The sequence below is a fragment of the Salmo salar genome, chromosome ssa12 (genome assembly GCF_905237065.1).
Source record: "Salmo salar chromosome ssa12, Ssal_v3.1, whole genome shotgun sequence".
Classification (NCBI taxonomy): Eukaryota; Metazoa; Chordata; class Actinopteri; order Salmoniformes; family Salmonidae; genus Salmo; species Salmo salar.
In genome coordinates, this window is record NC_059453.1 from 67,933,115 (window position 1) to 67,958,261 (window position 25,147).

The window sequence follows — 25,147 nt, forward strand, 5'->3', positions numbered from 1 at the left end:
TGCCCTGCTAGAGCTGCCCCGGTCAACTGTAAGTGCTGTTATTGTGAAGTGGAAATGTCTAGTAGCAACAATGGCTCAGCCGCAAAGTGATAGGCCACGCAAGCTCACAGAATGGGGCCGCCAAGTGCTGAAGCGCATAGCGCGTAAAGATCAATACTCACTACTGAGTTCCAAACTGCCTCGTCACCACAAGAACTGTTAGCTTCATGAAATGGGTTTCATGGAGTGGCGCAAAGCTCACCACCATTGGACTCTGGAGCAGTGGAAACACGTTCTCTGGAGTGATGAATCACACTTCACCATCTGGCAGTCTGATGGACGAATCTGGGTTTGGCGGATGCCAGGAGAACGCTACCTGCACCAATGCATAGTGACAACTGTATATTTTGGTGGAGGAGGAATAATGGTCTGGGGCTGTTTTTCATGCTTTGGGCTAGGCCCCTTAGTTCCAGTGAAGGGAAATCTTAACACTACAGCATACAATTACATTCTAGATGATTCTGTGCTTCCAACTTTGTGGCAACAGTTTGGGGAAGGCCCTTTCCTGCTTCAGCATGACAATGCCCCACTGCACAAAGCGCTGTCCATACAGAAATGGTTTGTTGAGTTCGCTGTGGAAGACCTTGACTGGCCTGCACAGAGCCCTGACCTCAACCCCATCGAACACCTTTGGGATGAATTGGAAACACCGACCATGAGCCAGGTGTAATCGCCTAACATCACTGATGCTCTTGTACCTGAATGGAAGCAAGTCCCCGCAGCAATGATCCAACATCTAGTGGAAAGCCTTCCCAGAAGAGTGGAGGCTATTATAGCAGCAAAGGGGGGACCAACTCCATATTTGTATTTTTATTTAACCTTTATTTAACTAGGCAAGTCAGTTAAGAACAAATTCTTATTTACAATGACGGCCTACCAGAAGGCAAAAGGCAGGGACAGGGGCTGGGATTCAAAATAAATAAAAATATAGGACAAAACACAGCAGCACAACATGGTAGCAGCACAAAACATGGTACAAACATTATTGGGCACAGACAACAGCACAAAGGGCAAGAAGGTAGAGACAACAATACATCACAGGAAGCAGCCACAACTGTCAGTAAGAGTGTCCATGATTGAGTCTTTGAATGAAGACGTGGAGATAAGACGGCCCAGTTTGAGTGTTTTTTGCAGCTCGTTCCAGTCGCTAGCTGCAGCGAATTGAAAAGATGAGCGACCCAGGGATGTGTGTGCTTTGGGGACCTTTAACAGAATGTGACTGGCAGAACGGGTGTGTATGTGGAGGGTGAGGGCTGCATTAGGTATCTCAGATAGGGGGGAGTGAGGCCTAAGATTAATGCCCATGATTTTGGAATGATATGTTCGATGCGGATACTTTTGGTCATGTATTGTATGAGTGTAGAGCGATCATAATAGCCTACTAATGGAGTCAATAAAGTTTTAATCACATTCGTGCTATTGAATGTGAAGCATTCTGGATAATGTCCCAAACAGGGACGAAGTCCAACAAAAGTGACGCCGAAAAACTATTGACTGTTGAGGGGAGGACGCTTGAGAAAGGGAAATAGAAGGGGCAGTAGAGGACCAAAATATATTGGAGGGTGAAACAGTAGCAGAGCCGAGGAGGACATGAAATCGAAGAAGCACTTCCTTATCAGTTGATCTTGTGGAGAGGGGGGTAAATTCGTGCTGTGGTAGTGGGAGTGTCGCGCCTTCTAATACGTTTTAAATTAGGTAGTGTGGATAACACGGTCTCCGCTGTTTGTGTGTGCGCACGCGAGTGCCCTTGTGTGTGTGTGTGTGGGGGGGGGGGGGGGGGTAGTTCGTAATGACTTTTCAGCCTTGATACAATTAGGCTGTACAACTAAAAACGGACTGATCCCTTGGCGCATGAGAAGCTCGAGGGAATGTGAGAGGGAAGGATCTGTAATACAGTACAACAATGCCATGGACAGTGACTTGGGAAGATCCCGTTTAGGGTGCACTTGTTTGGTCTATTTCATCATAACGTATTGATCCAATTTATGATGGAGTGGCTTGGATTTTCCTGTTTGCTGTTCGGTGTGTTACTCCGGCCAAGCAACACACAAAACGTTGTGCCTGACGCAGGTGAGTTTAGCCTACCTTATACAGGTGTGTCACGGTTAGAGAGATGGCGTTTGAATATCACATTTACATTTATATAGAATATTTCCTGTAGACTCTCAACAATGTTCCTTTCTGCAGTTGGCGCTGATTAAAGTCGGGATACACAGTCACATCATTAGATAATCATTAGTTTTCTAACAATGACCTCCTTAGAATGCATCGTAATATTTATCTGATCACATGGCTTATTAGTGTGGTATCAGCAAAATAGTAACTTATTTACAGGGTCTAGTATAAGTGTATTGTATTATTGACAGAGTTCATATTTTTTCTGTAAAGTGTGTGTGTGTGTGTGTGTGTGTGTGAGAGAGAGGGAGAGGGAGAGGGGGAGAGAGCCTTCCAGCTCTTGGCATTACAGTTGAAAGGGAGACAATGGAAGCTCTGTCTTTCATTGATATTGCTGTCTTCAAGAAAAACATTTTTCCTGCTGACTTAGGCCAGAATTTTTCTGGAAACGGGTAACATTCTGTTTGTCAAATTACAATAACAAAGCTGTAATAATATATCCACGCTTATGGTAGTCCCCAACTAATTAAAAATAAACATTTGGATCTATGACTCAGGTTTATTTGAAAAATATTAAGCAAAGCCTTTGGAGACATTTTTCTGCAGGTCATAAAGGTGGGAACAAAGCTTAATGGATTTTTTTTAGCTACTTTTTAATTACATAAACAGAGACTTAGGGTTTGAAGGAAAAGCCATACTTCTTCTCTATTACATCTCTCACACGCAGTCTCTCTTGCTCACAAACACCTCACTGTGGAATGCAGAGGGAAGAGAGCTGCAAATCCCTTTGATCTCTTCTCTCTCATGATCCTTCTCTTTTCCTCCCAATATTTCACTAAGCTTCTATCTATTTTATAAGGGGTTAATAGGGGATAGTGCCTCTGCCTCCTTTCCCATCCCTCCCTCACTCTCTTCTCCATCTGTGTTAGTTACTATTGTATGGTTGTTTTCAGACATTAGCTGATACCATTCTCCTGATTGCTCTGTTCTCCTTCATTTCCTCTCATCCCTCCCTCCCTCTCTCTCCCTACCACCACCATCATTTTCTAGCGCTCTATAAAAGTTTAATGATTGTGGAATGTTGTTCCAAGAGGGCTCTCTGAAAGGAACAGAGAGCTGAAGTTTATGTGGGTGACACAGAGAGAGAGAGAGAGAGAGAGAGAGAGAGTGAGAAAGGGATAAAGGGAGATGAAAACTAACAAAGGCTCTGCAGGAAGTGGAATAAAATGTGTGGAAGAAGTGACGCAATATGCATAATATGTATATGTGCCTTTGGATGATGGCAGTCATTTGTGTGTGTCTGTGTCTGTGCGTCTGTGTCTGTACCAGGCGTCAGCTTGTGATTGAGTGATACCTGTATTGTTCTTACTAGACCAGAGCATGTCAGTGCATCACCCCAATAGCATGTTAGAACAGCAAAATCATTGGGTTGCTCCTGCATTCATGCAGGGTTATACACCTGTTACAACAGGTCATGACAGCTGATGGAAAAATAGATGGGTTTCATCTGACATGCCCTTGTCCCTGAGGTGACAGAGGTATGTCTACTGTTTTACCAACCATATACTGTATAGCTGTTGCCAACCTGCTTTGGCAGTCAGCCTCTTAGGCGTTCTATCACACCAGTAACACACAGCAGAGAGGCAGAGAGCTGAGTCAGACACAGGACAAATGAAAATGTATGAGCTACTATATTTGAATTTACTGCAAGTGTGTTTTTGTTTTGTTAGTAGAAGCTGGGGTGTAGAAACTGGAGTGCTAATAGAAGCGATTTAGATTTTACTGGAAATGATTATAGTATGTAGATGGTTGAGAGAGCAAATGGGGCTCAAATGTTTCTGAGAATAAAGATCCAGTGACAATTATAATGTGCTTATCAGAGTGCATCTGTCCAGACTGTGGCTATTCTCTGCACATAATGTTCTCTGTCTCTCTTTTTATCTTTCTCTCGCTCTCTCTCTCTGTTGTTTTGTTTCTCTTTCTCTAGTTTGTGTCCGTTTTCTTCCAACTATCCTCAGTTTTTAATCTGTTTAATTTCTGTCACTCCCTTGACAGTCATCTCTCAACCCCATACCTTTATCCATATTTTAGCACTCGTCTCTTCATCCCTCTTTCCTTTCCTTTCCTCTCACTTGTCCTGTGTTGTCCTATGTTCTATGGCTTGGATCCCAGTCTGTGTTTGAATAAAATGGCTTAAACCAATAAAGTTTATTTTGACTGATCACACAAAGAACAGCTAATATTTAGATTTGGACATAGGAAGATTAGCAAGTAAAGAACTACCACGACAGGTAATAACATTGGCAAACAATGTCTTTTGAAAAGCTTTTCATTACAAGTGTTTTTTTGTTGCCTTGTGGAATCTGTTCCTGGGCTTGCAGCCACATGCCTGCTTACAATTCTCTTTGTAGATATACGGTATCAGGGATAAATAGCTTCAGTGTGATCGCTCTCTCTCGTCCTTTCTCTCACTCTCCCCCTTTCTCTCTCAGCTCTGAACTGTTGTGAAGGGGACATCCTGCTCCTGTTGGATTCTTCAGGAAGTGTGTCATCCTATGAGTTCTCTCGCCTGCTGCGCTTCCTGTCTGAACTGCTCCTCCCCTTCTCACTGGGGCAGGGCCAGGTGAGGGTGGGGTTGCTGCAGGTGGGCACTGAGCCACACCTGGAGTTTGGTCTGGACGCCCACAGCACCCAGCCTGGCCTGCAGGGGGCACTGCAGAGGACCAGGCAGCTCCAGGGGGACACCAACACTGAGGCTGCCCTCACACTGGCACAGGGGCTGCTAGCCAGGACTGGAGCTGGGGATGAAACAAAGCTCCCTAAGGTGCTGGTGTGGCTAACGGACGGGGTAGAGCCGGGAGTAGTGGATGGACCAATGGCAGAGCTGAGAACGGCGGGCGTGTCCGTGCTGGCTGTCTCTACAGGACACGGGAACTACCAGGTGCTGCGGAGGGTGGTGACCGCACCCATCGAGTCCCACCTGTACTTTGTGGACATCGATGACATCAGCATCATCACAGAGGACCTGAGGGAGGCCATCATTGGTGTGTGGGGCGGGGTTGAGGGAGGGAGGGAGGGAGGGAGGGAGGGAGGGAGGGAGGGAGGGAGGGAGGGAGGGAGGGAGGGAGGGAGGGAGGGAGGGAGGGAGGGAGGGAGGGAGGGAGGGGGAGGAGGGAGGGAGGGTAGTGACTCACAAAGGGTGGATACAAAGACAGAGGAAATAGATGACAATATGTGAAATAAAACAATTTGCCCTTCAAACAGCACAGCATTGTATAAAACCATTCAGCACACATAGTTTTCACTTCTAACACTACAACAGAGGTGGGACTATGCTGCTTGACTAGAACTGAGTTGCCAGACTCAAGTATTTATAGACGGTCCTGAGATTGCAGCCTTTGTATTGTCCATGCAAACTCCCCACCTGAGGTGATGTCTTTCCCCGCACCCCTCTTTCTCTCTCTTAGAGCTGATCCATGCTGAGGGCCTGCGGGTGGTAGAGGTGTCCTCCCACAGTGCCGTGCTGCAGTGGCGTCCTGTCCTCAGTGCCAACACAGGCTTCTATGAGATCCACTACAATTCTATGCTGCCAGGTGGCGGGAAGGGTCAGCCTAGTGGCGGGGCCAGCAGCGGGGTGCAGTACCACAGACGGACCCTCCCTGGGGATGCCAGCTGGATAGAGCTGAGTGGTCTGCAACCAGACACCAGCTACACCGCCTCCCTCAACCCAAAGTCCAACCAGGACTACCTCAACACCCTCAGTGCCAACTTCACCACACTGCCCGGTGAGAGGGCGGGAGGAAGGGAGACTGGGAGAGGAGGAAGAGAGGATGGAAAGAAAGGGATTGGAATAGATGTCAGGAATGTGGGAGTGGAATATAAAGTTCAGTGACATGGTAGAAATATGAAATATGAATAGTCTAATAGAAAATCAACACTGGTAGTTAATCTTTTTACATTATTGAACAACTTGTTGTGCATAATAATAATCTATTTTATTTTTCTGTCATCCCCCTCCCCTTTCCTCCCTGTCCTCTCCTCTCACACACCCTAGAGGTGTTGAGCCCAGCGGTGGTCACGGTGTCAGACTCAGGTCCTGACAGGGTGCGAGTGAGCTGGGGTCCTCTGCAGCCTGAGCAGGTCCAGAGGTACCAGATAGAGTATGGAGCTCTACCCAGTGGACAGGTCCACATGGTTATGCTACACGGACATCAGAATACCACTCTGCTCACTGGTCTAAAGCAAGAGACACAATACCTGGTCACCATCAGCGCCCTGTACTCCACTGGCAAAGAGAAGGCTTTGTCTGTCAAGGCCTGCACTCAGGAGGGTAAGATGTGTGTGTTTTTGTTCACCCTCTGAATGGCAGACATACACAATCCATGTTTCAGTTGTCTCAAGGCTTAAAAATCCTTCTTTAAACTGTCCTCCCCTTCATCTACACTGATTGAAGTGGATTTAACATGTGACATCAATAAGGGATCACAGCTTTTACCTGCATTCACCTCGTCAGTCTATGTCATGGAAAGAGCAGGTGATCTCTATGTATTTATCGTAATCATTTATAAGGAGTCCATCCCTCCCACTTTTACCTTTGGGCCTGGCCCCTCTCTTTTTTTCGTTCTGTGATTTATGGCTTTTATAACAAAGCACAGACACTAACTTGTCCTGTATCTCTGTGTGTATCTCAGTGTTGCCTGCCCTGGCTGACCTCCAGCTGACCCCAGTGGGGCGTGATGAGGTGCAGGTCCGGTGGCGAGGCCACGAGGAGGGTCTGAGGGGGTACTGGCTCAGCTGGGAGAGGGGTGAGACAGAGATCCCCTCCCGCCCTGCGTCCTCTTCCCTATACCTGCTCCCTGGCTCCTTGTCCACGCTGCTCACACACCTGGCCCCCAGCAGCCGAGTGTGTGTGTCCCCTGTCTACCGCACGGCCCGGGGAGAGGGGCTCTGCTGCACCACGCACACACAAACTGGTCTGACACTGCGCACACAGACACACACACACACAGGTCTGCCAGCCTTATATTGGACTTGACCGATTTATTGAATCGCCACATTATAGTCATTGTAATTTTAAGGAAGTAGTCGTCTTCATATGGCAACAGGAAAGTAATAACCCCTTTTTCTCTCTCTCTCTCCCTCTCTCTCCCTCTCTCTCACTTTGATAGGGCAGTATTTTGCAGTTATCAATGAGATTTGCCTGCAGTCAGAGAGCTGAAGTGGAGGAAATGTTTGAAATTTGAAGTGCTTTATTGCCACATCAATGCTGTGGTACAATGGAGTCACATCTCTATGTCGCTTCAAACCACTTGATTATCCAGTATTCACACCCCTTGACTTTTTCCACATTTTGTTGTGTTACAGCCCAAAATTAAATGGATTAAATTTAGATTTTTTGTCACTGGCCTACACACAATACCACATAATGTTTTTCAACATTTGTACAACTTAATTAAAAATGAAATGTCTTGAGTCATTAAGTACTACAAAGATACAGGTGTCCTTCCTAACCCTTTTGCCAGAGAGGAAGGAAAACGCTCAGGGATTTCACCATTAGGCCAATGGTGACTTTAAAACAGTTACAGAGTTTAATGGCTGTGATAGGAGAAAACTGAGGATGGATCAACAACATTGTAGTTACTCCACAATACTAACCTAATTGAAAGAGTGAAAAGAAGGAAGTCTGTACAGAATAAAAATATTCCAAAACATGCATCCTGTTTGCAACAAGGCACTAAAGTAATACTGCAAAAGTAATACTGCAAGCAATTACATTTTCGTCTGAATACAAAATGTTATGTTTGCGGAAAATCTAATACAACACACTACTGACTACCACGCTCCATATTTTCAAGCACAATTGTGGTGGCTGCATCATGTTATGGGTATGCTTGTAATCGTTAAAGACTGGGGAGTTTTTCAGGATAAAAAATAAACGTAATGGAGCTAAGCACAGAAAAAATCCTTGTTCAGTCTGCTTTCCACCGGACACTGTGAGAGGAATTCACCTTTCAACAGGACAATAACCTAAAACACAAATCTAAATCTACACTGGAGTTGCTTACCAAGAAGACAGTGAATGTTCCTGAGTGGCTGAGTTACAGTTTTGACTTAAATCTATTTGAAAATCTATGGCAAGACCTGAAAATGGTTGCCTAGCAATGATTAAGAACCAATTTGACAAAGCATGAAAACATTTGAAAATAATATTTCTGTATTTCATTATCGATTAATTGGCAAAAATGTCTAAAAACATGTTTTCACTTTGTTATTATGGGGCATTGCATGTACACAATACATTTCAAGAATTTAGAATTCAAGCTGTAACACAACAAAATGTGTAATAAGTAGAGGTATGAATACTTTCTGAAGGCCATGTAAGTGGATTATGTTGTCATTTCATAAGGAAGAGAGGTACTGGGTCATCTGGGTCAAGATAAAGAAGTGTAGCTTCAGCATAGAGCTGTTGTGATCCAAATGGATGGATTCCATTTCTCTGACTCCAATGAGAAGGATTGCCACTGATGGGGGATAGGTGGATGGGGATGAAGAGAAAGAAGGGTGGATAGAGGGGGACAAAGAAGACATAGAACCCCCTAACTTTCTTGAATAACCGTATCTTCTCTCCCATCATCCATCTGGTCATATTGTGGGCATGCTGTTACACATAGGCATTTTAATAATTTCTGATAAAAAGATAACTATATTCACTTCATAAACATGATGTAAAATCAAAATGTACTTGTACGCTTTCTCACATATTTTTTATATTCAGTTTTCAGTTTAGCTTCCACATAATAGGCTGCAGTCAACATATGAACCCATCAGCCTGGCTCTTGTGAACTTGCTTGCAAAGATCGCCATCTAGTGGGACACATCTTTTACCACAGGCTGTGACAATCAGGCCTATGTTCAACTTTTTCAACTCTTTGTCTGCTGCACAGTACACCCCTAAGTGTGAATATAATGCAAAAAACTACGCCCATGTTCCAATTGAACAGCAATGCATTGGTCTCATATAGAGGGTAGATAAATTGCAATATCTGAAAACAGGAAAACATTTCCTCTCACATCTCATCTTCTGGGTCGTTCCATGTCATTTCAGCAAGCCATGACACAAACCATCTCAGATTGTTCTGAAATTGTTTCTGTAGTAGAAAAACAGATTAAATAAGCATTCCAGCAACAATATTTGGTTGAAATATAATTTGATCTCTGAGAAATTAAACGAATTGATTGCATCCAAATTGGCCATTTAAATGTATAGGATTCATATAATATTTAATAAATATAGTAACTGGGGCGGCAGCGTAGCCTAGTGGTTAGAGCGTTGGACTAGTAACCAAAAGGTTGCAAGATTGAATCCCTGAGCTGACAAGGTACAAATCTGTCGTTCTGCCCCTGAACAAGGCAGTTAACCCACTGTTCCAACGCCGTCATTGAAAATAAGAATTTGTTCTTAACTGACTTGCCTAGTTAAAGAAAGGTAAAATAAATATAGTACCTAACATCCGATTTGGACCAAACTTTTTTCTAACAATGAGTAAAACACAAGGAATCCAAAAGTCACCCACAGACCCCCCACACCCCACGACAATCCAGAGGAGGCTGGTGGAAGGAGCCATAGGAGGGCGGGCTCATTGTAATGGCCGGCATGGAATCAATGGAACGGAGTCCAACCAGTTGTTTCCATGTGTTTGGTACCATTCCATTAATTCCATTCCAGCCATTATAATGAGCTACCTTCTATAGCACCTCCCACCAGACGACACTGCGCCAATCTCACCCCCAACAACTCCATGCCGCCTCAATGTTAATAAAGGGATAGTTCACCCAAATTACAAACTGACGTATTGGTTTCCTGACCCTGTAAGCAGTTTATGGACAAGGTATGACAGGAACCGATGCTTTGGTTTTGTTTACCGAGCCACTGTTTCTTTTTAGCATTTGTTGCACATATCCAATGCAAATCAACGGTACCTATATTAGCATTTTTACACTTCATGTCCAAATCATCTGTAAGTAACAACAGGAACCACATTTCCATCCACAATTTTTAGGCCAGTAAAGTCCAACATATAAAAATAACATGACAGCTGTGATGGAAACAGGAAGTTTCGTTACAATTGTATAAATGCAGACAGATCATTATTTCGTTCGACATGGTGGGATCTTTTTGTGTATGAAAAATTAATTATGCAAGAAAAGGTGGTGCAAATTACAAATATTGTAAATAATAACCATCATATCGAAGTAAACTTGGAGTCACAAAGTGATATGGTTTGTGGTCCTCCCTAGGGTTGTGGTGGTAGTGACATTTTGTCAGCTGTGATTGTCAAGCAAATAACTGCCGGTCTCATGGTAATTGACCATTAATTAACACATTTAGCATCTCCTGGCTTCCACGCATAGCCTACAAGCCACTGATGCAGACCTTTGGAACATCTACATTTTAAAAAGTCTATTAAATCCATGTAATACAGCCTATACCATCACAATAAATTCATTATTTATTTTAGACAGGTCTAAAGAAGTCTATTTCAGAATAACAGAATAGCATACTCTTGAGTTGTCCTTGTGTTAGGCCCTGATATGGCTAAGCCATATGGCTAGTTAATTTAGCATACAAGATTTGCTTAGAATTCCATTGCATTATTTTATAGTTTGAAGAATACGATTGAATAAAATAGAAAATATATTTTCTCCAAAGATTTAAGGAGTGTGCACATGTGGCTATTCTGTGTAGAGCAGTTAACAAAGAGGTATTATGGTCACCATAACAGCCCTAGGACTCTTCCCACTATGACTCGGGAAACCATGCAGTTTATTAGGCTACAGATTAAATAAATCATAATGAACTTCACAGGGTGGTGAAAGTGCACAGTACAGTGATGAGTTTTCCAATAAATATTGAAGGTCTTATTCTGGTGACATGATGATCGATGCTTGACTACCGTTTGACAAATAAAAATATTCTGTCTCTTATCCATAATAATCTCATCATGTAGACTCACTAGACTATTTGTATAGCCTACCCGCACTGCAAGTTGTTAGCTAAAGAGCGCATGTGCCAAGACCAGAGTAGGCACATTTGCTATTTTGCTCAACAGTTTTGTTAACAAAACTATCGATGGAAAATGCCATGGAAACACATTTAAAATGTTTATTCGGTATATGAAAACTTGAGGAAAAACTACATTTTGTGTGCACTAAGTCATCACCTATTAATTTTTGGGGGAAACAAGTCAGTTTGGTGGAAACACCACAGGTGGGAAAATGTGCATATTTTCTTAATGTGGATTTTAGAATATTCACATGAAAATCTGTTGCCAATTGGATGGAAACCTAGCTATTGAGTTACACAATACATGTTTTGGTACATTAGGATGATTTGGACATGAAGTGTGAAAATGCTAATATAGGTACCATTGACTTGCATTGGATTTGTGCCACAAATGCTAGAAACTTTAGTGTTTACCTGGTAAGGAAACCAACATTGAGGGGAGGGGATTATTTATATTTTTTAATCACCTAATAGCAGGTACAGCACCATCTAGTGGTCAGAACCTGGTAGTATCAGGATGTATAATGGCACATAAACCAAACGACTTCAATGATTGGTTTCTATAAACGGGGGACATCACCAAATTCACTGGGAATGCATTACATAGGATAAAGAAACAATACTCCGAGCAGCAGCTTCATACTACTTTTCAGACATAGAGAACTGATCATATATACTCGTTGCTGGGGTGGTTTTGGTGTGGGGGGTCCGTGGGTGGCTTTTGAGATTCGTCATGTGTATTTAATTGTTAGTATATTTGGTGGAAATCGGATTTTAAGTACTATATTTATTGAATATTATACGAATCCTATACATTTAAATGGCCAATTTGGGTGCAATCAATTAGATTCATTTCTCAGAGATCAACAAAATTATTTTGCAGGATGCTAATTTAATCTGTTTCTAACGACAGAAATTATATAAGAACAATCTGAGATGGTGGGTGTCGAAATACTTTCTTGTACTTTTTCAAGTGGAACGACCCTTGTATTCTATGTACTCAATGTTAATATCATATGAGGTAATAAAACGAGTGTAAATTGCTTCTTCTTTTTTAATAATTTCATTTGGAGTGTAGAAATCAATACAACACACACAAACACACACACACAGGCAACTGTATGATTGTTGTCAGGTACAGTATGACCATTAATATCTCTAGACAAAATTGTCAAATGCCTTGCAGCCCCACCATAGATTGATCTGCATTAATTAAGATTTAGCCTATTAAACAGCAAATCTTTTTTACCCAAGTGAGTCCATTTTATCAATGATAGGCTCTTCCCTCAAGAGACAATAACTTTTTCAACTGCAACACACGCTTAGAAATAACATTCTGTTATCAAAACAATGCAAACTTTTACAAAACGATGAACACCGGAATTTGCAGAAATAAAAATTAACAGCTTCCACCGTTTAAAAAATACTGCTATTATTGGTTTACGCAACGAAATTCAAGACCACAATAACCAATCACAACCAGTATGAAGAATAGCAAGGGGCGCGGTTTACATACGGACCATCCAATCGGTAGAGACTGTACTGGAGTCCCGGGCTGGACTGGGCCTCGGTCTTGCCTGGTGTCATGCAACCGACTATTGAATATGTGATGGCGGCAGAAGACTTGAGAATTCCCGGGGAGGGAATTCTTATAGGGGATAAAATATACTCTGGTGTAACCCTAACTTTAGATAACTGTCTCCTGCCGCCGGAGCGACTACAGCAGAGTCCGTCCGCTGAACATGGGCTCTCCGCGGATACCGAGGAGCAGCTGCGAATGCGGGGCTGTGAGTTGATACAGGCCGCGGGTATTCTGCTTAGACTCCCGCAGGTTGGTAACAGCTATTTAGCTAACTATTGTGCCGAAGTTAAGTAGAATTTGCATTCAAAGTCAGACAAATCTAATTGTACAGGTCAAACACGAGACCATGTCTAAAATCAACAGCTAAGTTAAAGACGCATGTTGTTTACCAATGAGGCAGGCCATGCGATGGATTTAAATCGTAGTTAGCAAGTTAATTGATAAACGTTCTCTCCAGGTAGCCATGGCCACGGGGCAGATCCTTTTCCAGAGGTTCTACTACTGCAAATCGTTCGTCAGACACTGTGCAGAGGTAGGACCCTCATTATCCTGCTCTGTTTGGCAACCAGTTCCACTGCAAAAATCCTTTATCAAACTTAGCGCAAACGTTCACCCTGTTGCTGTGACTAACTAATCCCATGATGCCATTTGTCCTCTTTCCCCTTCTCAAAATACCCATCTACCTCCCTGCCTGCCTCTTTCCAGATGGTTGCCATGGCTTGTGTGCACCTGGCTTCAAAGATTGAGGAGGAACCGCGCAGGGTACGCGATGTTCTCAATGTGTTCTACCACCTCAAACACAGCAAAGGCAAAAGGTAAGGGGTTCTGAACTCCTCTTCCAGTTCTCCCAACCCTCTTGCGTTATTGTGTATATCGCTAACCATGTGTATCTTCCAGGACCCAGGTCCCCATGCCTTTGGATGCCAGCTACATCAGTGCCAAGGCTCAGGTGATCAAGACGGAGAGGAGAGTGCTGAAGGAGCTGGGCTTCTGTGTGCATGTCAAACACCCCCACAAGGCAAGCAGCAGACTCCTTACCTCACCACCTTCAATACATTCAGTGGCGCATTTTATCTAAAACAGGACAATTGATAACCACTGTGGTTTAGGCCCTGTTTGTCCTACTGGTTTGTTGTGATTGCTACTGTAGGCTTGGATTTGTATTACCATGACATGCCTAACAAATTATCTTGTCTACGGCAATTTACATTGCATCTGGTCTTGGGAACACATCCCTAACAGTTTTTGTGCTCCTCTGTCACAGATCATTGTGATGTACCTCCAGGTGCTGGAGTGTGAGAAGAATACAAAGCTGGTACAGACAGCTTGGTGAGTATCTTCTTGATATTTTGTCTTTATTTTGTTTAATCATTTCTCAATGTATCTTGAATGTCATATTAGGAAGAGTTCTTATTTATCTATTTTCATCTCGCTCTCCGCCTCTCTCTGCTGCTGTCTGTTTTCTAGGAACTACATGAATGACAGTTTGAGGACAGATGTGTTCCTGAGGTTCAGTGCTGAGACCGTGGCCTGTGCCTGTATCTACCTGTCAGCCAGAACACTTCAGGTAGGACACTACAGTGTACACTTATGTGCTTTAAACATGCTAACACATAAGGTATTTTACAGTAGTATACCATCCCAGGTTGTCATTCATACACCTGCACATATCAGCACACCTACTACACAAACAAAGATTTTATCTAAGGACATATGCTCAAACATGATTAGCTGGTCTATATAGCTCCCAGATATCCATAACAGCGACATGACCACCTGTCTGATTCCTCACCCTCCTCCCGTCTTCCATGCAGATCCCTCTGCCGGACCAGCCCCCCTGGTTCCTGCTGTTTGGTGCGTCTGAGGAGGACCTGAGGGAGATCTGTGGGCGGATCCTGAGGCTGTACTCACTGCCCAACGTCTCCCTCCCCAGTATGCTAAAAGAAGTGGACCAGTGTCACCTGGCCCTGGATGCACGCATCGCCAAGGCTAAGCTGGCAGGAGGGGGACTGCTGGCTGTGGGCACCCCCACCCTGGACGTCCCCTCCAGCTTCTCCCCTGCCTCCAAAGCAGGTGAGAAAGGCGCACACCATTCACCCATAGGAAACACACTGTGTAATAAGTGATATCCTAATGTTTTATATCATGTTTTTTTTGTTTCTATTTCCTTATTTTTGCATCCTGGCATCTTTTTTTAAATGATTATTACCGTCCTCTCCACTTCTGTTTGTCTCATGTGCTCATCATTTCCTTTAGCAACCCTTTGACTTTTGAACCATTTCCTCCTACAAAGTTCCGTATGCTCATCTCTCTTTGTCCTAGCGTCGCCTGCTGTACCACAGACCAACAGGGAGTCTCCCCTAAATCAAGTCGCCCTAAAAAATGCCTGCCGGAAACTCACTAACGGAGACGAGTAAGTATTCTTCCTCTACTGGAGTATGGGGATATCTGTACTGGGTATATTTGTGCGATTGAATGGAGCTGCTTTCCCTCATGAAATGAAGACTCTTCTACTTTTGCTTTTCTCCTTTTTTTTCTCACTCAGGAAGAAAAGAGGGAGTCGTAGTGATGAGAGGAGAGAGACTCAGTCCATGTCTCCTTCCAGAAGAAGGTATGGAAGAAGCACTGTGCCTTACTCTGTTTCATATGGACTCCATTTTGGTTCTGAGCTCTGAGACTAACTTCACTCTCTGTTTTCAGACGCAGTCGCAGTGTGTCTTCTCCTTTGCGCTCTGTCTCTCCCACCCACCGCCAGAAAATCAGTCGCAGGGATAGAGAAAGGGAAAAAGAGCGGGAGCGTCGGCGGGAACGGGAGAGGGAGCGAGGAAGAGGAAGGAGAGATGAATACTCACGTAGAAGATAACTCTCATAGGTGTTATCAAGGAAGAGCTATCGTAAATGACCTATGGAACAGCACATCATGGACCAAATACAAGCCAGACTTTCCAATGTTTTCACTTTTGTAGATTGTTTGTATTACATTATAATTTGGGAAACTATGCTCTAAGATCATAGTCCAAAGCTTTTGTCTGAACAATATTTTTGAAATAAAAATGCTTTTAGATGATCTGTTGTCTTGTTTTATGAATGGCATCAAGTGATTTAGATCACTGTATTGGTCAACCGCACACAAGGTTTAACTGAAATGTGACTTACGCTTTTAACCCAACCCCTCCGAAAGACTCATATATATATATATATATATATATATATATATATATATGAGGGAGATCTGTGGGCGGATCCTGAGGCTGTACTCACTGCCCAACGTCTCCCTCCCCAGTATGCTAAAAGAAGTGGACCAGTATCACCTGGCCCTGGATGCACGCATCGCCAAGGCTAAGCTAGCAGGAGGGGGACTGCTGGCTGTGGGCACCCCCACCCTGGACGTCCCCTCCAGCTTCTCCCCTGCCTCCAAAGCAGGTGAGAAAGGCGCACACCACTCACCCATAGGAAACACACTGTGTAATAAGTGATATCCTAATGTTTTATATCATGTTTTTTTTGTTTCTATTTCCTTATTTGCCCTTCCAGACTGCCTCTGCCTACCCAAGGACGTCAGAGGACAAAAATCAGTTAACCACCTAACCGAGGAACTCAATTTAACCCTAGATGCAGTTGCACCCCTAAAAACTAAAAACATCTGTCATAAGAAACTAGCTCCCTGGTATACAGAAAATACACGAGCTCTGAAGCAAGCTTCCAGAAAATTGGAACGGAAATGGCGCCACACCAAACTGGAAGTCTTCCGACTAGCTTGGAAAGACAGTACCGTGCAGTATCGAAGAGCCCTCACTGCTGCTCGATCATCCTATTTTTCCAACTTAATTGAGGAAAATAAGAACAATCCGAAATTTCTTTTTGATACTGTCGCAAAGCTAACTAAAAAGCAGCCTTCGCAAATGGAGGATGGCTTTCACTTCAGCAGTAATACATTTATGAACTTCTTTGAGGAAAAGATCATGATCATTAGAAAGCAAATTACAGACTCCTTTAAATCTGGGTATTCCTCCAAAGCTCCATTTTCCTGAGTCTACACAACTCTGCCAGGACCTAGGATCAAGGGAGATACTAAAAGTGTTTTAGTACTATATCTCTTGACACAATGATGAAAATAATCATGGCCTCCAAACCCTCAAGCTGCATACTGGACCCTATTCCAACTAAACTACTGAAAGAGCTGCTTCCTGTGCTTGGCCCTCCTATGTTGAACATAATAAACGGCTCTCTATCCACCGGATGTGTACCAAGCTCACTAAAAGTGGCAGTAATAAAGCCAAATCTTGATCCAGAAATTATAAAAAACTATCGGCCTATATCGAATCTTCCATTCCTCTCCAAAAAAATTGAAAAATCTGTTGCACATCAACTCACTGCCTTCCTGAAGACAAACAATGTATACGAAACGCTTCAGTCTGGTTTTAGACCCCATCATAGCACTGAGACTGCACTTGTGAAGGTGGTAAATGACCTTTTAATGACGTCAGACCGAGGCTCTGCATCTGTCCTCGTGCTCCTAGATCTTAGTGCCGCTTTTGATACCATCGATCACCACATTCTTTTGGAGAGATTGGAAACCCAAATTGGTCTACATGGACAAGTTCTGGCCTGGTTTAGATCTTATCTGTCGGAAAGATATCAGTTTGTCTCTGTGAATGGTTTGTCCTCTGACAAATCAATTGTAAATTGCGGTGTTGCCCAAGGTTCCGTTTTAGGACCACTATTGTTTTCACTATATATTTTACCTCTTGGGGATGTCATTCGAAAACATAATGTTACATTTCACTGCTATGCGGACGACACACAGCTGTACATTTCAATGAAACATGGTGAAGCCCCAAAATTGCCCTCGCTAGAAGCCTGTGTTTCAGACATAAAGAAGTGGATGGCTGCAAACTTTCTACTTTTAAACTCGGACAAAACAGAGATGCTTGTTCTAGGTCCCAAGAAACAAAGAGATCTTCTGTTGAATCTGACAATTAATCTGGATGGTTGTACAGTCGTCTCAAATAAAACTGTGAAGGACCTCGGCGTTACTCTGGACCCTGATCTCTCTTTTGAAGAACATATCAAGACTGTTTCAAGGACAGCTTTTTTCCATCTACGTAACATTGCAAAAATCATAAACTTTCTGTCCAAAAATGACGCAGAAAAATTAATCCATGCTTTTGTTACTTCTAGGCTGGACTACTGCAATGCTCTACTTTACGGCTACCCGGATAAAGCACTAAATAAACTTCAGTTAGTGTTAAATACGGCTGCTAGAATCCTGACTAGAACCAAAAAATGTGATCATATTACTCCAGTGCTAGCCTCCCTACACTGGCTTCCTGTTAAGGCAAGGGCTGATTTCAAGGTTTTACTGCTAACCTACAAAGCATTACATGGGCTTGCTCCTACCTATCTTTCCGATTTGGTCCTGCCGTACATACCTACACGTACGCTACGGTCACAAGACGCAGGCCTCCTAATTGTCCCTAGAATTTCTAAGCAAACGGCTGGAGGTAGGGCTTTCTCCTATAGAGCTCAATTTTTATGGAATGGTCTGCCTACCAATGTGAGAGACGCAGACTCAGTCTCAACCTTTAAGTCTTTACTGAAGACTTATCTCTTCAGTAGGTCCTATGATTAAGTATAGTCTGGCCCAGGAGTGTGAAGGTGAACGGAAAGGCTGGAGCAACGAACCGCCCTTGCTGTCTCTGCCTTGCCGGTTCCCCTCTTTCCACTGGGATTCTCTGCCTCTAACCCTTTTACAGGGGCTGAGTCACTGGCTTACTGGAGTTCTTCCATGCCGTCCATGGGAGGGGTGCGTCACTTGAGTGGGTTGAGTCACTGACGTGGTCTTCCTGTCTGGGTTGGCGCCCCCCCTTGGGTTGTGCCATGGCGGAGATCGTTGTGGGCTATACTCGGCCTTGTCTTAGGACGGTAAGTTGGTGGTTGGAGACATCCCTCTAGTGGTGTGGGGACTGTGCTTTGGCAAAGTGGGTGGAGTTATATCCTGCCTGTTTGGCCCTGTCCGGGGGTATCATCGGATGGGGCCACAGTGTCTTCTGATCCCTCCTGTCTCAGCCTCCAGTATTTATGCTGCAGTAGTTTATGTGTCGGGGGGCTAGGGTCAGTCTGTTACATCTGGAGTATTTCTCTTGTCTTATCCGGTGTCCTGTGTGATTTTAAATATGCTCTCTCTAATTCTCTCTTTCTCTCTTTCTGTCTTTCTCTCGGAGGACCTGAGCCCTAGGACCATGCCTCAGGACTACCTGGTATGATGACTCCTTGCTGTCCCCAGTCCACCTGGCCGTGCTGCTGCTCCAGTTTCAACTGTTCTGCCTGCGGCTATGGAACCCTGACCTGTTCACCGGACGTGCTTGTTGCACCCTCGACAACTACTATGATTATTATTATTTGACCATGCTGGTCATTTATGAACATTTTAACATTTTAACATCTTGACCATGTTCTGTTATAATATCCACCCTGCACAGCCAGAAGAGGACTGGCCACCCCTCATAGCCTGGTTCCTCTCTAGGTTTCTTCCTAGGTTTTTGGCCTTTCTAGGGAGTTTTTCCTAGGGATTTTTTCCTAGCCACCGTGCTTCTTTCACATGCTTTGCTTGCTGTTTGGGGTTTTAGGCTGGGTTTCTGTACAGCACTTTGAGATATCAGCTGATGTACGAAGGGCTATATAAAAATAAATTTGATTTGAAATTTGATATATACAGGTTTTGATGCTGTTGTGGGGGGTTAAGTGCCTTGCTCAATGGCTTCTAGGACTTTGATACCAACAACGCTGCGGTTGCTAGCTTTACGTTTTCCTGTCGTACCCGGGATTCAAACTGGCAACCCTCTAACTGCTAGGCTACCTGCCACCCATTCAGCACCACAACCAAACACACCTCTACATCCCTCCCTAGGGAAGCTAGGCATCATAATGAACCTAGCTGCTAAGGAAACATGTTTCAATTAGGCTGACTGATGAATCTCTCGTGTTCCCTTTATATGCGCGCTCAGTAGCTAAACCCTGGGATTGGAACCCCCACAATATCTCTGGCCTAGCAGAGGTTAGTTGAGTAACTAGGGAAAGATAGGTGGATGGATATGCCAGGAACTACTTTGTATTTATCTGGTCTCCATGGTGAGTTTACATAGGTACTTCTGTGGGAGGTTGGGCTTGTGCTGGATGCTACAGAGAGAGGGAGTGTATAAAAGTGTACCTGAAATAGATACGTATTTTTTGTGCATTTGTATTTAGGTGTTCATGTTTAGAATAAAACATCTAGCAGTGGATTAGAAGATGCAGATAGAATGGAGCTGACAGTTACTGGAATATAACTCGCTCTTCTAAAAAAAAAAAACTTCTGAAAATAGTGCCCTGGATTAGGATGCAGAGAGACAAAGTATTCTAACCAGGACTCATTCTAATTCAGTAGCTGAGATGGAGGCCCCAATGCCGGAGTTGAGAGGGCAGGAGCCGGTGGGGATGGGGCTCTGTGTCACCACGTCTTCCACTCAGACCGCCTTGTACATTATTCTGATCCAGCTGGGTATCACGGGTAACACCACAGTGGTTGGTGTGATCGGGGAGAACGTGTTCAAAGACCCCAGTGGAGTACATAACTCCACCTGATGAACATGGCCCTCTCCAACCTGCTCATGTCTGTCCTGAGGAACGCCCTGCTGGTCATCGCTGACCTGGAGCTGGGTTGGTCTGGGACAAGGGTCGAGCACTGGAGTAGAGGATGTTGAAGAATAATGGCTTTATGTGGGTGCTCGAGACAAGGGAGAGGCAGGTATGGGGATTGTGTGTGGTTTGGGCTCTAAGTAAAAGGGTTGTGATTATGGGATTTGATATTTAAGATATCAGAGGGTTTTGCGCTGATCTTTGAGGAGTGGTAGTTTAAAATGTAAGCGCAAGGGAGGGTGGTGGGGTCTGTGATTGGAGATATGCTATGTGAAATGAAAGCAAGCTGACAATATACCGTGCCATAATTGCTGGAATTAGTATTGTTCCGGTCGACACTATTGTGTACACACACACACAGACACACACAAAAACTGACACCCAGCTCTCTCTCTCTGTAGCTGTACTCCTCCAGAGACCAGTGTTGCTTCTTGATGGGGGTGTGAGTGTGGCTTCCCTGCCTTGTCTCCTCTCCTGTCCTCTCCCCTCCGACACTTCCCACCCCTCTCCTCTCTTCTCCTATCTTCTCATCCCCTCCCGCTTCTCATCTCCTCTCTCCACTTCTCTCCTCCCCCTCCCATGCAGACCCTGATGTTGTTCAACAGCAGCACACGCACCCCGCTGGGCTGTTTGTGGGACTTCCCCTCCAGCTACGCGGGCCTGGCCTAAGCCACCACCTCCATGGTGATCCACGAGACAGTGCCCATTATGCTGATGGCCATCACCAACCTTGCCTCCCTCTACACGCTCTATGCCCACAGCAGGACCCGCTACACCGCACACATGACCACGGACGCACCCGCCCTGAAGAGGGCACCGGCCGAGAGACAAGCTGTCAAGGTGAAAGAGGCTGGACAGGATTCAGAATTATGCCGTGTTATATGTACCCTGCTTACTGTGGATGGAAGGATGGAGAAGTACAGCACATGTAATGTGTACCTGTAACATGAGGAATGTGGGAAGAAATGGCTTATGGATTACCAAGGTGTTAATTTACCACTCTGTGACATCTGCTGATATAGAAAAGGCTTTATAAATACATTTGATTGATTGATTGAGGATCCAGGTTCGCTTTCAACAAACAGTGTTATTACAGAAAATACATGTTTATGTGTATGTTTTATGACCCTTATGCTAAGAGAAAAAGAAAACAGGTAAATAGTTTCACAGTATTTTCCCTCCCTGCCCTCCCTCTTTCTCTAGGTGATTCCAGCCCTCATAATGCTCTTCATTGGGTCTTGGGGAACCAGCCTCATTTCTATAAACTAGTTTAACTTCAACCGAGGTTTGTCAGCCGAGTTCCTCCTGGTTACAGCTCGCTTTGCCAACACCATCTTCAATGCCATTTCGCCCATCGTGCTGGCAGTGGGTCACCTGCGGCTGCGTGCTGTCATTAAGTCTATTCTTACTCACTGACAGAGCCCACACTCTGACACACACACTGCAACTGACATTATGGGGAAGTCAGTGGAAAGATATTATACTTGCCCTCAGCCTAACAGTAACATAGAATTATATGGTTGTTAGCATTCCTCTAACCATTGGCATCCATTTTGATCCTCTTCCTTAGGAAGGCTGTTTTAATATGGCCGCTATGACAGACAAACCCATTCATTTTATATGACCATTTCTAAGGATGCAGTGATCAGTACTGAGGAAGAGCACTGTCACTTGTTTGGAGGGGTTTTGTAGAAAATATTGTTGAGTTCTTAATTGGAATAAAATGTGATACTCTGTACTTGTCAGTGAGACTACATTAACACAATTTATTTCTGGCAAGCTGCCTTTTTGTGAGTGAGAGAATGTTTTTGATATATTGACTGTACGTAAGAGGGCACTCCTAGCTGTAGATAGTTGTTGTTACATGTTCTGACTTGTTTGCTCTTTAAAAAACAGTCATATACCATCTCCCAGCCTGAGGTTCCTCTACATCAGAGTTTCACAAACTTCACAATATTTCAATACTCCAAATGTAGAAGATCTTAAACATTCCAATACTTTAAAAGTACTATGGTATTTATTGGTTGGGTTATTACATATTTAGACATGGTTTTATATACATGTTGACATTTAAACACAGACTGAAGGGGAGGCAAGCATTGGTTAATTAATGATTCCATACAAAGTGGTACGCCTTCATTCATTCATTCATTCATTCATTCATTCATTCATTCATTCATTCATTCATATTTGCTTTAACTCTCTCCTCTTATTTGATAACCTCTCTCTCCTTCTGAATAGTGAAAACGGTTTGTTTTGCAGTCCTCTCCCTTTTGTCTGGAGCTTTGCTTTCATCTATTATTTTCTCCTGTTGACATTTCACTCTGTCAGCACAGCCAGCGATCATCCTCATGATCCTCCTCCTCAGCTTGCCGTGTCCCAGAGCCACCACCATGGGACTGAAGCCCACAAACACAGAGGCAGAGAAGTGGGCCACAGTCAGCAGCTCCTCCGCATGGTTCCCCCTGTTATGGTTATAGTATGTCACCGCCGCAACTTGCAGGACCCAGCACACCACAAACAGCATCACCAGCAACATGATCACATGACTGGCCTTGCGTTCACTGGCCACGTGTCTGTCCAGCTCGCCATGCGTCCCTCCCCCTGCCTCGCCCGCCGAGGTGACGGCCCGGATGTGTTTGGCCAGCGAGTGCAGCGTAGCCAGGTTGGTGCCCACCATCAGCACCAGGGGAACCACCTCGTTGAGGGCCAGGGAGGTGGAGGCGAAAGCTGAGCCCTGCTCCTCCGAGGGGAATTCCCACATACAGCCCAGCAGGGGTCTGGTGGTGCAGCTGATCACCATCAGCTCCACCGTGGCATTGCCTTGGACATGTGTGGTGTAGACCAGCGCTGGCAGGGAAAAGGCCAGATTGAGCCCCCAGACCAGCCCCAGAGCCACCCACACCTTCCTCCTCTCATGCTCCTGTGCAAGGGGGCCCATGGCCACATGCTGGCGCTTCAGGGTGGCACAGTGGAAGGCACTGAGGGTCAGAGTGACCCAGCAGCTCACGGCCCGCCACCACACCCACAGAAACATGAAGAGGCGGCACCAGCCCTGGGACAGTGACACGTCCAGACCCAGATCAGACACAAAGATGGGTACCGTGCGGAACAGAGACGTCAGCAGGTTGGCCAGCGACAGGTTCACCAGGATGGTGTCAGAGGGAGGGAGCCGACGAGACAAACTTTCAATGGCCGACTGGAACACCTGAGAGAGAGGGCGAGAGAGAGTATAATTCATTATTACACTAAACACTGTGTGATGTCCTCTTAGGCTGATATTCCATGGCTATTGGCAGCTGGGTTCCATTTATTTTTTTGATAGTTCTCTCCTCACCACATGGATGACCAGTATGTTTCCCAGGATGCCAGAGAAGACCAGAAACCCAAACAGAATAGCATCTACAGTGAGGACCTCCGACATCGCATCCTCCTTAGCATGGCGCTACTATTTATTTCTTATTCATTGCATGGATGTGTCTCAACTCTCAAGAGTGGTGAGAGCTACTCTCCCTACTCTGTTACTCTACCAGGGTATCCATTGTATATCTGCCTTTATCCTGTTCATTGTGAACTATTTATATAGACACACACACTCATCCACAAACAAAGCCATCCCGTTGCTGACCCGGCTCAGGGTCAATTTACTCCAATAATTTGTCGCCTAGATACCATGCCCTTACCTGCTGCTAAGGCATGCAGATTTTTCACTCCATTGGCCAGCTGCAAAGACACACACCTCTTATCAACTCATACCCCACAGACAGGCCACATCTACAAGACATGTGAGGCTGACTAACACCTGAGACCATAAAGATATACAAATAATTTCAGCTCATTTCAGTGGGTGTCCAGACATGTATTTATTTTTTTGCCCTGTTACACAGCAGGCTGTAAATGGTTAATTCAAACAAATAAAACATGGTGAAATCTTCCTATTTTAACAGGGGTATGTGATTGTGTCAGATATCTGTTGGGCCATACATGTATATTTAGATGTTTGTGTGATATGTTATGATCCCTTTGTTCGTGCCCCATCCCATGAGTGTCTCTACCCCCTCATCGTTAGCTCCCATTGCTCAGATGTAGAGAGGCATCATCAGACTAATTTACCCAGCATACCCCAGGGGCTTCCCAGGGGTCTTATTAAAACCATCCCATCCACTGATGCTGCAGTATTATTCATTAATCACACTGTTCCTGTCCTCTCCCTTGGCCCTACTAGCTTGCCTATTGTTTCCTTTTGGGAATGGAAATATAATCATTACCTCCAATAACCTTGTCAGTGAACTGCTAAGTCGAATTGATCAGAAATTAAAATGAAATGCTCTTATATTCAAGATCTTCACATATATGAAGCTTTTTGTGACCATTATATCTGCCAGTAGGTGTTAGACTTGGAGTTGTATTACCCATATGATGATTAGGCTACTTACTCATCAACACAGCAATCAATGTGTATTTAGATTGTTGTAATCTAGCTCTGGTTTTCCTATTATCTGATCGTTCTAACGATGATACTATTTTAAAGAGGTTATAAAGAGGTTGTACAACTAACCAGAAATGGATGTTTCAGCAAAAATCTTCAGAAGTGTTTGAGTGTGTGCAAAAGAAACCTAGCTCTCTACAAGGTCTGCCGTTTAACTAGCGCCAGAATATTGTAGAACGTT

At 44.3% G+C, this 25,147-nt stretch overlaps 3 protein-coding genes and 1 pseudogene across 4 annotated transcripts; 3 read left to right on the top strand and 1 right to left on the bottom strand.

Annotated features, from left to right (window-relative positions):
• Positions 1-1,807: 1,807 nt before the first annotated feature.
• Positions 1,808-7,543, top strand: LOC106565647 (von Willebrand factor A domain-containing protein 1). 2 transcript variants are annotated; one of them, XM_014132977.2, is made up of 6 exons: positions 1,808-2,109; positions 4,647-5,198; positions 5,622-5,939; positions 6,209-6,484; positions 6,846-7,127; positions 7,323-7,543. In XM_014132977.2, exons 1-6 carry the CDS (start codon positions 2,025-2,027, stop codon positions 7,370-7,372), a joined length of 1,563 nt encoding a protein of 520 aa, XP_013988452.1. In that variant the 5' UTR covers positions 1,808-2,024; the 3' UTR covers positions 7,373-7,543. The 2 variants fall into 2 exon arrangements, with proteins under 2 accessions (XP_013988452.1, XP_013988451.1); XM_014132976.2 differs by having other exon boundaries at positions 6,846-7,543.
• A 588-nt stretch (positions 7,544-8,131) lies between these two features.
• On the top strand, positions 8,132-15,867 carry LOC106565646 (cyclin-L1). Its single transcript, XM_014132974.2, has 10 exons — positions 8,132-13,049; positions 13,258-13,332; positions 13,506-13,615; positions 13,698-13,818; positions 14,065-14,129; positions 14,268-14,367; positions 14,615-14,873; positions 15,123-15,213; positions 15,346-15,411; positions 15,501-15,867. The coding sequence occupies exons 1-10, from the start codon at positions 12,804-12,806 to the stop codon at positions 15,661-15,663; spliced, it is 1,296 nt and encodes a 431-aa protein (XP_013988449.1). The 5' UTR covers positions 8,132-12,803; the 3' UTR covers positions 15,664-15,867.
• A 4,561-nt stretch (positions 15,868-20,428) lies between these two features.
• Positions 20,429-22,079, top strand: LOC123725656 (olfactory receptor class A-like protein 4; annotated as a pseudogene).
• A 430-nt stretch (positions 22,080-22,509) lies between these two features.
• LOC106565690 (olfactory receptor class A-like protein 4) lies at positions 22,510-23,901 on the bottom strand. The gene is made up of 2 exons (XM_014133060.2): positions 23,815-23,901; positions 22,510-23,685 (listed from the first exon to the last, which is right to left on the bottom strand). The coding sequence occupies exons 1-2, from the start codon at positions 23,899-23,901 to the stop codon at positions 22,687-22,689; spliced, it is 1,086 nt and encodes a 361-aa protein (XP_013988535.1). The 3' UTR covers positions 22,510-22,686.
• Between the last annotated feature and the right edge of the window lie 1,246 nt (positions 23,902-25,147).